Source organism: Phaethon aethereus, assembly GCF_964289735.1.
Source record: "Phaethon aethereus genome assembly, chromosome: Z".
Classification (NCBI taxonomy): Eukaryota; Metazoa; Chordata; class Aves; order Phaethontiformes; family Phaethontidae; genus Phaethon; species Phaethon aethereus.
The window spans coordinates 39,713,459-39,725,515 of NC_138577.1; the positions used below are offsets into that span (position 1 = coordinate 39,713,459).

Genomic DNA, 12,057 nt, shown 5'->3' on the forward strand with positions numbered 1-12,057 from the left:
AGACATAGACAGGTGTTTTCTTTTTCTTGTGCTTATGTCTCCAGTAAATGCAGTATTCTTCATCTTCATAGTTTGCTTTTTTCCCCAAAAGACTCTCTTAAAAACTTTTAACTTTTGTACAGATCAACTTAGAAAAGCCTACAGAGTTTACGGTCAATAGTAAGAATGCTTTCTGGACATGGAATCTCCTCCTTCTCTCTGTATACAAACTACTTCCTAGGTCTTTTCCCTCCACAGTGTATTTGAACTTAACTGACATGAATAATAATGTTTTAGTTTTGCACTATCTGTAAGCTTGTACTGGAAACCTTATTAGAAAAACAATGACAAGGAAATAATTTCTACCAGATAACTGAAGCAGTTAACCTAAGAGATACAGGAAAGACTTATCCATAAAACTCACTATCTAAACCACAAACTTTTGTAAATACATGTAGACACTATTCTAATTATATCAATACTGTAAGGAGCCATTTATTGCCAGTCAGTAAATTTCATGACTGCTTTGTGTATGATCCAACTGACACTGGGAGTGAATTATGGCTCACTAAAGTGACAAATGAGGTATTTTATAATTTTTTTAAGAAGATCAGGTTTTAGGTTTAATTTTTATATTTAGAGAGCCTTACTTTAATAGTGACTGGGGGTGAGGTAACTCCTGAACTCAATTCTCATTTGTCCCTGATGCGTTTTGTAGGTCTAGGTTATTTAATTTCTTTTTGCTGAAAAACAGAACTACCCTACTTTCCTACCTCAAAAATAATAACGATGTTAGCTCTTACAAATATGGAATAAGTACTCTGATAGTGAAGTAAAAACTACTGTGTCTTGTAGTAAAGTAAAAATATTGTATCTTCTAGGTAAACACTGGTGGGGGAGAGGGGAAGAGATGAATGAACAAACTCTTGAGAATGAGCCTTGATTGATGCAGAATGTGTCTACTGCTAGTAAGAACCCAAATCTGTATATAACTGTATGACTGATGCTGTAAAGCCAGTTTGCACTGTTTACCTTACAAAGCTAATTCATACAGAAAGGACACATTTCTTAAAATACTGATGAAAACATTACTTTGGTCTATACTTTTTTGCTAAAGCAAATACTTCTTCTCCTGGGAAGAAAGCACTTATGTCAGTTTACAGACTAAGTAACTGCACCGAAGTAATCAGAATGTCGTTATCAGCTCCCCAGGACTGCATTTATGAATCCTGACTTTACCTGGTTGTTGTTGGTTTTCAATAAAGGTGGCGCTGGTTCATGACGTAGTGGTGAGGAAGCTGAACTGCTGTCGCTGTCACTGCCATCACTCAGACTAACCCTATCGAAAAACAGAGCCAGGAGATTACACCTCCAGACCGATAAAGGGCTGTTAACGAGGGTGAACCGAGCTTGCACTTCGAGGTGGGACACTAAGAACGACCCCTCGCTAAGCCAGCCATCGTTAATCAAGGTCAGGTGGAAGAGAGGCATCCGAGCAGGGCTGCACTCTGGAAAAAACTCTGCGTAGCAGACAGAACAAGGCTGTCTGCCTGCACTTGGCTGAGATGACATGTCCGGTTAACAGCAGCTAACGTTACAGAAACGGTTAAGTATTTAGAACATTAAACTGCCATTCCCAACATTCCTGGAGCGAGTCCGTATCTTGGTTCATAGCCACATGGAAGGAGGAAAATGTTTTTTAGAGACACTTTTCTGCTCTTCTAAAAGCTTTCTAAACAGCTGTACTTCCCACTTGGGCAAGTGTTTCACTGAAAAGTTCCTTGTTTCTAACCATAAATAACATTCTTTTTCCTGGCTAAAATTTAAAAACTTAGTATCTCAGGAGAGGCCACATGCCAGAGCTCAGCTCCTAGCCAGTCTCACCCTTCATTTACTTAGGAACAACAGCGAGTATTTATTTGCTGGAAGAAAAGAAAAATAGTTACTTGGGATAACAAGAAGATGGAGAAACATTAGCCTTAAGGTTTTGTTAAAAAACTGAAACAAAGCCTCCACAATCCTTTACACAAACAGTGACACGAACAAATTCTCAGACCACTAGCAATCTTGGTCTTTTTGTCCTTGATTCCAGCTGCTAAAGTGCACCAGGGAAGCAGCTGACATTCATTAATGTTTTCCTATTACCTTCTCATTTAAGCAGTAGCTGATATTGGCACTCAGGTGCTGTGCACTCACAGCAAAACCCTGTGGATCAGATGAAGAACGCACTATTAAAAAGGTTTGAGGTTTTCAAACTGTTTCAGGTTTTCCATAACCTTTAACAACGTTCAGATGGCAATTCAAGCTGCCCGAAGAATAGATGATTTTTGGAATGCACTCTTAAGCTTGCAGCTAGGATGCAGAAGCTTTTTTTAAAAAGTAATCTCTGTGACGGATGCTTGCTTTACCTTCTTTCTACACATTGCCTACTGCATGCAGCACAGAAATTACTTGAAATTCAAATTTCGTTGTTTCTGATGCAATTTAACAACCTAATCTAGAACTGCTAAGAGGAGAGATCTTGAAAATGAGACATTATGTACAGAATAGCTCATGCAGCAATTGAAGGATTTAATTTTATCTCATTTATGCCAGAGAGCAATTATGACTGCTCCCCTGGGGCATGAAATCAAGGAAAGTCAAATGAATGAGGATCATCATAACCATATGGATTAGTACAGAAATAGTTTGTATTGGGAATGGCTAATTCTGTTAGTTTTTAGAAGAGGCACTTTCATATGCATACGCTTTAAAAAGGCAGTCTGAATTCTCTGCCCATTTCCTACTCATCTCTCTTTGAGAACATCAGACCTCACCTCATTACTAGCAAGCACAATGCCTTGGCCACCAGGCTGCTTGCAATCACAAGACACTCACCTGCGACTCCTGCTTCCTCCTCGCGTATTTACAGGTCGTTCCAGCTCAGAATCATTGTCATTCTCACCTGCTTCGTCTGATTCATCTTCATTATCATCTGAATGCAGATCTTTCATTATAGACCTCAATGGACCTGAAACAACAGAGACAATAAAACACAGAAATGAAGTTCACTTTGCAGTGTTCCAGGCAATTCACCCAGCTTTGTACGTGATAGAAAACTACCCTCTCCGCACAGTGTCGGAAGGGGAGAGTCTTAAACATTAAACAAATGAAGTAATGCACTGGGGGCTTATGCTGCGGGGACTTATCCATGAATCATTTACTGACACAAGCAACTCCATCAGATTCAATAGACTCACTCATGACAGTGAAGTGACTCAGATGTTCAAGCGTTTTTAAGATTAGCCCCCTGGACCACAGCTGAAGCAAGTAAAACACTGCCACACCATGAGAAATTGACTATTAATGTATTATTATTAGAAGCAAGATTCTTTTGCATTGATGGGTTTTAGCATTTTTTGCTTTCTCAAAGGGTATTATATGCAAGTAAAGATCTACAGGAACATTCTGATCAGTAACAGTACATTTGTTAAGTTAATCCATGTATTGAGAAGCAGAGTCTAACAAATCATTCTAACTAACTTGTACTGGCCAAGGCAGTCTTTGTCTTCCTATTTTTTATATATTTAGCTTTAGCTGTTCCCTTTATTTCAGGGTCAATTTCAGGTCAAGTAAGCCCTTTGGCAATATTCACATGTAAAAAGCACATCAATCCCTCACAGCACCATGCTATCTCTTCTTCCGAAGTAACAGAAGGTGCAAAACTTAACTTGCTCATAGAACTGCACTGAATTCAGTCTGGGATTTTGGTTTGATTTTACTCTGTTTATTTTGCTGTAAAAGACAGTTATAGAAAGAGGAATATGTTTAACGTATCTGGGAAATGCAGAACGGCAGCTGCTTGAAATTGGCAAAAGCAGCTTAGAAGAGGGAAGGAAGCACGATTGATGCCACAGGGTATTTAACTCAGATGGGCTGTACTTCAGAGACAAAAAGCAGCAAGTAAAACCAACGGTGATGGCTGCAGGAACAACAATTACTATTAAGGGTCTGTAATTCCTTCATCGCAGGAAACACAAAGTGCTAATGTGAAGGAAGTGAGCCTCAGAGTGTCCTTCACAGATGAAACTTGCAACTCTCTATTTGCTAGTGGGGAAACAGAGTCAAGGAGAGCCAGCCTTGGTCACTGCCGGCTGAGAAGATAGACCTCTGTCTGTCAGGGTCATACTCCTAACAGGGGAGGTGTTCCCTTCATGGGAGGAATGGCTTTATGAATTATTCCAGACCTAGCAAGGCTCAGATCACAGCCATTTTGATTAGTTTTGTGTGAGTGACTTCAAATCGATGTTAAGAATGATTTACCACTAAGGTTCCACCAGAACTTTCGTAAATTGGCACGGTTTGGGCAGGTTCAGATCAATGGTTTCTTTTCTCTCTTTTTATACCCTAAGGCTGGCTGGCAAGAAGCCATGACAGTGCTGATGGACAAATTCCTGGTGGACCCAACACTTGTACAGGCACCAAGGAAAGGGGAGCTATACTGAAGAGCCTCTTGTTCATGCAACCACCACTGATCTGCAGAAGCAGCTGATCCATGCTCCGTTTTCTATTCCTGTTTTGGGGTCTCAGGCAGACAATACTCAGCTATCTGCAAATGGTAACTTGTCATCTGACTGAATATCTAATCATCTGACCCTGAAGGGGACAAAGAACTCCTTCCTTGGCTTCAAAGAGGAGCACTAATAAACATGTTCCCTTTAAGAGGGAGGAGGGAAGGTACTCTCAGCAGCATCAGCACAGGATGAAGAAAGAATGTGCCCATTTTGATCCATTTGGAAAACGTTCTCATTGGGCAGCTTGACTGTTGAGGTGGGTGAATGAGAGAGATGGCATAGGGAGCTAAATGAATTGAGGTAAATGGTTAGGAAAGGGAATTAAATTATAAATGTACAACGAAGGATTCCATGTTTCAAGAGAGATAAAAGGGTAGAACACAAGGGTATTTTCACAGGCTATGCTTAGCCTAGAAAGGCTAGTTTCCTTACACCTTACTGGGCAAAGACACTAATAACCACCATCAAAGTCCTACTGAAGACAGTCGTCTTTGTCTTCACTGAGATCAGATGCATCTCACTCCACTCCACAGGCCAAAGTCAGCTTCTGAGAATGCATTTGTCTCCTCTCCACCACGTACAGGAGGAAGAAAATAAAAGACTTGGTAAAGGGCAGATGGAAGGAAAGCATCTTCATACTTTTGATGAAAGAGTAGAGGAAAAACATAATTTTGTAATGAAATTCAGTATGACATATGAATAGCTGATCTTGCATAAAACACCAGCACGTTAACTCCACAACATGGAAACTGGTAGCTATGCTTGCAAGTCGTAATGAACATCAGACCTTGATTTTCTTTTTATTTAAAAAGGAAGCAGAAAGAAAAGCAGCACACATTCCTCATGATCCTTACACTGCTCTTCCAAGCTTAAGCTAAGTCATTATTCTTGCCTATGTCCTTTTTCCAAGTATAGCAGGGGGACGTTTTATCCCCTGGTACTCCCTTGCTGTGTTCTGGGACAATCAGACAGTCCTGTCTCAAGCTGCCAACAGGCTTATTCCTCTTTCTTGGAGAAAAAGGAATTTGGACTCCTGAGACACACCCATCACTGACAGTCCCATAGGCATTGAACCACCTGTCATTCAGACAGATTTTCACTTAATGGAGGACCATGTCTGGGACTCTGAATAGGCATTTTGTACCCAGGTAGCTAACTATCTCAGTAGACTTCCCTAACAATCAGCTAAGCATTAATTTTTAGGTATTTTGTTTCTAGTACTGATAGCAATGTCACTGTTAATCTTCTGCTCCTTGCTAACACTTTAAAATTCCATTACAATCTTTTTAAGGGTTTGAGTAGTTGTTATCTCCTAAAGGGTCAGAATAGTTCAAGAGAAACTGAAAACTAGGAGCTGCCCAAGACCAAGTATTCTTGGTAAGGAAACAGAAATATCAGAGTAAGTCCCAAGGCCTGAAGAACTTGAAGAACCTTAGGTCAGCCCACTGCTTATGCTAACAGAGGCAAAAGAAGTTCATGCTGTGGTTTTCTGACACTTGAGTAAGCACTGAGTTTGAATGCAATGGAAAAAGAGCAATGGCCCTAGCAACTAACTTCTAGTTAGGGAAAAAAGTATGGGTTCTGCACAACGTACAGTGTGAACATGCCACAGTATGGCTGGTGCTTCGTCCCTTTGGTCCCTTTGATATACAAATGCACAGTCTGGGCAATGAATGTATTTAGTTAACTGTAACTCCCAGAAAGAAGCAGTAATCACTATTCACTGTGGCAAGAAGGAAGAGACTTATAGGCCACTTGTACTTCAGAGTTGTTCACATCTGAGGAAAAATCTCCCATCTATTCTTGAGAAGGTACAAAAAGCTGAAAGATAGTCTGTAATATGTCTTAAATATGTCCCAAAAGAGACGGAGGGATCCAGTCTGCTCAGCAGAATATACTAAGCAAACAGGTTTCTGCCCAGCATAAGATAACAGGTACAGGAATGCGTATTCAAATCTTCTGGCTTGTAATGGACAGATCACACCACTAATGAGGTTTTCATGAGAATAAAAAGGGGGTTTCAGCAAGAGGGAGTTCTGTTTAGCCTTAGGTAAAAATCAAATTCCTGAAGCCAGTCATCAACCACAGTTCTTCAGCTCTTGCTTTCTTTCACCTGGTGTAACGCTGCCAGAACACATTATAAAATCAGTACCAGTTACCTACAGAAAGGCAGCAGGACAGATATGGATCATGTGTAGATCTATTTAAAATAAACTGTCTGCCTGAAGCACTAAGGTATTCTCATAACCTTAAATCAAGTCTAACATTAAGGAATATAAATGGATAAAACAAATGCAATTTTAATTAGCCAAAAGCTTCCTTTTTAATGCTCCTGATCCAAAGAACAAAACAAAAGCTGATTAAGAATGTATCAGTTGTACAATCTTATAAACCCAGGAAAAAAGGCCAAGCAGGAACTAAGTAGTTTAATAGATCATGTAGAATGAACCTCATATTTACAGAAAACCTGCCCTGGCAACTTCTCCGGGCAGAAAAATGCATTTCTTTACTGAGTTCCAAGTAAACCATAATTACTAGCCAGATAACCAAAATGCAAACTTAAAGTCAACTTAGAGTCTAACCATCATCTTCCCCTGCAATGTATCTAAAGTAAATGCTGTATGCTGTTAAAACTTCCCAATAGTATGGGAAAATGATGGCCCTTTGAAAGGGTCCACATATACACATTCTTGGGCTTCCCATGGGAAGCCGCACCTTCCTGAGCAGGGCTTTGGATGGACCTAGGTGCTACTTAAACCACCAAAAGGACAACCTCAGAAACTGAAGCTCTTTTGAGTCTAGCATCTGTTAAGTGACAGGCATGTATTTAGTGCTTCAAAACAAATACCCTTCACATATTCTCAGACACACATTTTCTCCCCTTTTATTTTGCCCTTAGAGCCACATTTGAAAACAATCTGAGGAAAAATCTCTAAAGCAAAACTGTGGCCAGTTCAGGCTGGGAGAAGGTAGCAGAAAAGTGGTAATGAGATTCCACCAGTTCTGGTTTTATTGGTCCCTTTATTTCACACGTTCCTTTCAATTTCTTCTCCTTTATTGGTACCTTGTTGTCTGCTGTTTTGAGATGGTGTAAAACTGGAACTGGAACTGGAGCTGGAACTGGCAGGACTGGGCTGTTCAGACTTAAAAGGAAAAAAAAGAAAATAAATAACATTGTAAGAAACATTTTTGCCTACAGCTCTTACTGTTAGTTACTGCCGAAGTCACGCCTTTATTTCAGGTGTCAGCAAGGCAAACATTGTAGAAATTTCTATGCACTCAGCATATGTACACACTACTACCTCATGTCTAGTTCTTTACTAAAACCAATATCCTAACAAGAAGTTCCCAATGCCTTGTTTGAAAGGCTATACAACATGAAAGCCTAAATGACTTTATTATAGACCTAAGACTCCTGTGTCCTTGTCATACTGCAGTTGCAACATTTTCCAAATTAGTAATATAGTAGAATCGAAAAACAGAAGACCTGAGCAGACCACACTAAATGCCAGAAAACCTCAGAAAATTCTCTTTCTTCTTCCTTAGAAAGTAAGTCTTGAGATGAGGATTATCAAAATAAACTTTTCTGCTATTACTGGATTTCTCCTCATCCCAACACTTTCTATATGAATTAAGACCCCACAGACTGTAATAGTGATTGAATCTGAGAGATTGCCTTGTTTCACAGAGAAATTATGTGGAACCCACAGATTACAAAAGGGAACTAGATTTTTAAAACAGAGTTGTTAAAAACAGTTTACGTTATTTAACAAAGAGTTCTATACATTGTTTTTCCACTGTTGTTTAAAATGTATAAATTTCTCTCTAAAATTCTATAAAATTACTGAGAAAGGCCTATTACTTTATCTAAAAATTCTGTATAGTTTTGCCTTATAGTGGTTATGGCTTATGAGGGTTGTACTGAGAAGTCATGCTTCCTGCCACCATGTTGCATGCCTCCATATACTTTTTTGCTGTTTCTTAGGCTCAGTGGCTTGAAGTGCATGGGTGTAGGTATGTACCTGCACATTCATCTGTGTACATGAAACAAAGAACAAATTTGGCATGTGGGCACAGGGGATGCTAACAGAGAACATGAAACAAGAAAGAAGTGTCCATACAGAAGAAATGGTGAGAATCAGGTTAGGAAATCTACCGTTGGAAAGAAACACATACTTACACTTCAAATTTTATACATGACAAGTTATCCAGGCTGACAAAAGTTTTCTGACTCTCCTTGCCTGCACAATATCCCTCGTGATTAAGTTAGAACTAAATTGTTCTCAAGAGTAACAGCAGTAATATCCAGTCATTGTAAAACTCAGTTTTCATGCACATGGGCTACCTAAGCCTAAGTTCCTTTTTCTCCATAAATCAATCTATTGTTGCCTTTCATAATGAGCAGGCAGATTTACAGCCTTTTACTGCCTTTTCTCACAATGAGAGATGCCTGTTTGGGCCACAGAATGCTTGAGAAAAACACCTAAATTAACATCTGCTCTCCTCAAATCAACACCAGTTCCACAGTTCTCACAGACACAAAGTCAAAATACAAATGCTGAACCTGACTGTATGGGTATATATAGCTTGTGTACAGGTGAATCAACCCCACCCATAACACAACCCCTTTCTGAGTACTGAGAGAGATTCTTACATGGTCCACAGCATCAGACCTTTTTGGAAGATGCTGCAGCACCACTTGACACTGCTCCAAAAATCAAATAATTCTGAATAAACTTTTGGGTATTTTTTTACTGTCTGAACTTCTGCAAAACCATGTAAGATTTTTAGCTGTAAAATAATTCTGATAACATACAACAGACTGCACTGATGAAGAACAAGAATCAATGCAAACTTTAAAGACATCACTATTCTGGAAATGAATTTCAGTCTTCCAGCTTCAGACTACTCTTAAACATCTGGTTTATCTGTCATTTTCTGCTTTTTGCAGCAAAATTACTAGCTGAAAACTGGTTTCTGCAGGTTTCCATTAACTGTATTTTTCCTTTATTAATTTCAACATGAACTTTAACTTATGTAAAATCCGTTCCTTTAAAAAAGTAACAAACACTATAAGACTATCATATTCAGTTTAAAATACTTGAAGAAGTCCTAAAACTGCAGGAAAAAAACCCACAGAGATGCTGAGATATTTGTCACTATTAAAAAGTCACTACTTTCTTTTTGAACCAGCTTACTGGAAATGAGAAAAGGGAAAAGGCCTGGTCTTGTTCACATTATAAGGCATGCCAACACCAGTGAAATTCCTCCATGTCAAATTTTTCTCCCAGCATTAACGAATTAAGACAGGATCACAATGGATATGAATATATATAAAGCTGTTACCTTCCTGGTAAAAATTTTGCTCTGCTTTAGAAGGATCACTTTGAGAAACCAAACCATAAAAAATCCAAGTGAAACACAAATGTTCACCTACACTCTTTTAGAAAGAGTTCTTAATGCCTCTTGAAACAATTAGCATTATTTCCTTGAACAGCCCTATCTGAAAATTTATCCCAAGAAATACACATTAGCAGAAACGTTAAAATTGGTTAAGTATTGGAAATTAAATCTAGCTTTTTTGACTTCAAGAAATCTGGGGTGACAGTGCACCCAGAGGAAACAGCTGCTTTTAACATAATAATGGACGTTATTAACAGAAAAGACTTGCCTTTTTGGAAGGAACTATGCCTTTCATATATGAATATGGATTAGTGCCGACAGCACCGATGCTTCTAGTTACCAGAAGCTATCTTTTGTCACTTAAGCAATGCTTTTTGACAGTTTTACAGGCTGTTATCCCAAGGTCTTAGGTATTTATGGCTTTATTCACTTGGGCTTTCTGCTCTTATCCACTGGTTACTAATCACCAAACAGATATTTCTTTTTATGGGTCTGAAATTAGCTAAAGCGTGTCCTTCAACAATAAAAAGCTTAAGACAGTACCAGCAAAGAGCTTCTCTCATATGTCCTTTTCCCGTTTTAATGGCTTTCTCTTCCTGCAGACAAACTAATGAGAATTTGGGCCCAAACTGTTCATTAGTGCAATGACCTGATATGATTTATTGCATTCTTAGACAGTCTATTTCGTTTTAGTGCTCTCACACCAATGCACAGGAGACACTGGCTCCTTTATTAGGCCTGGTTGAGGGACTTTTCTTTGGCTCAAGTTTTCCCTGAAAAAGGTACCTTTTTCACCAGCTCTAAATCACTTGGCTTCTGTCACTTTCAAATTCTTGTGTTTTTACAAGTAGTACAACAACTTACTCTTGAGCTGCAAAGAATTTTCAGGCAAACTCACATGTTTATGACACAGGATATAATAGAGCTGTTTCTGTAATATTTCATGGTTGTCCACATTCACGTAACTTCTAAAAATAAGCCCCATCATTTCAACCTCCTTAATTACACTAAAAAATAGAAAGCATCTGTATATGGGTGATAATGACTTTTCTTGCCTTCCCCTGAACTGTTTTTTTTAAAGGAGGCTTAGATATTGTTTCCCGAAATGAAATTTAAGTGGTGTAGTAATATCCAATTTCATATCCGCCTTTCTACATATTACCCCTTTTTACACACAGTAGTCTAAAGATTCACAATTCCCTGTGCCATACATACCTAAAAGTCTATACACTTAAAACTGCTTATAGTTGAGTATTACTTCCACTTCCATTTTGTCCAAAGTTAGCTTCTCAGGGAGGAGGAATATGGTGTCATAGGACAAACCTTGTTCTGTACTGAAAAATTCTACTGTCTCTTAAGCGCCCCATCACAGACCACCGCCTCAGCTTTCAGTAATCCAACACATCTGTAGCTCAAAGGGATGAACAAATTCACTTCAGCCACCAAGTTTCCACATCTGCCAATGCCAAGGGAAGATGCCATTTGTGAGTCTGTGATACCATAAGCCTGAACTGCGCTGCCAGCACCCTGCCCAAATTCTGTCTCACCACCTCTCCTGTTCAGCTGCGACGTTAGCCACTAACCTCCAAGGCAGGGTAAAACTTGCTTTTTAATCACAAAAGTTAGCTTGCAGATTGCAAGCTCACAGGGAAGATGGAAGAACAGGAGTACAGAGTGGTGACCTGGATTCAGCCAGGACAGAGTTGATTTTCTTCACAGAAGCTAGGGTGAGGCTGTGTTTTGGATTTGGGATGAGAAAATGTTGATAACGTGCTGATGGTTTCAGTTGTTGCTGAGCAGTCAAGGACAGTCCAGCTCCTCGTGCTGGGCTGCCAGCGAGCAGGCTGGGGGTGCACGGGGAGCTGGGAGGGGACACAGCCAGGACAGCTGACCCCGGCTGGCCAAAGGGATGTTCCATACCATACGGTGTCATGCTCGGTATATAAAGTTGGGACAAAGAAGGAGGGGGTGGAGGGATGTTCAGAGTGATGGTGTCTGTCTTCCCAAGAAACCTATTACACATGCTGGAGCCCTGCTTCCCTGGAGATGGCTGAACACCTGCCTGCCCATGGGGAGCGGTCAATGAATTACTTGCTTTGCTTGCGTGTGCAGCTTTTGCTTT

The 12,057-nt window shown here is 39.7% G+C and overlaps 1 protein-coding gene across 1 annotated transcript in view; it reads right to left on the minus strand.

Annotated features, from left to right (window-relative positions):
* MLLT3 (MLLT3 super elongation complex subunit) overlaps positions 1–12,057 on the minus strand; it is a gene marked incomplete at both ends in the record, with an annotated part of 132,010 nt that overhangs the window by 10,742 nt on the left and 109,211 nt on the right. The window contains 3 exons of the mRNA XM_082013300.1: positions 1,219–1,318; positions 2,857–2,989; positions 7,597–7,675. Of these exons, the coding sequence (XP_081869426.1) occupies positions 1,219–1,318; positions 2,857–2,989; positions 7,597–7,675 (312 nt within the window). The remainder of the gene's footprint in view (positions 1–1,218; positions 1,319–2,856; positions 2,990–7,596; positions 7,676–12,057) is intronic.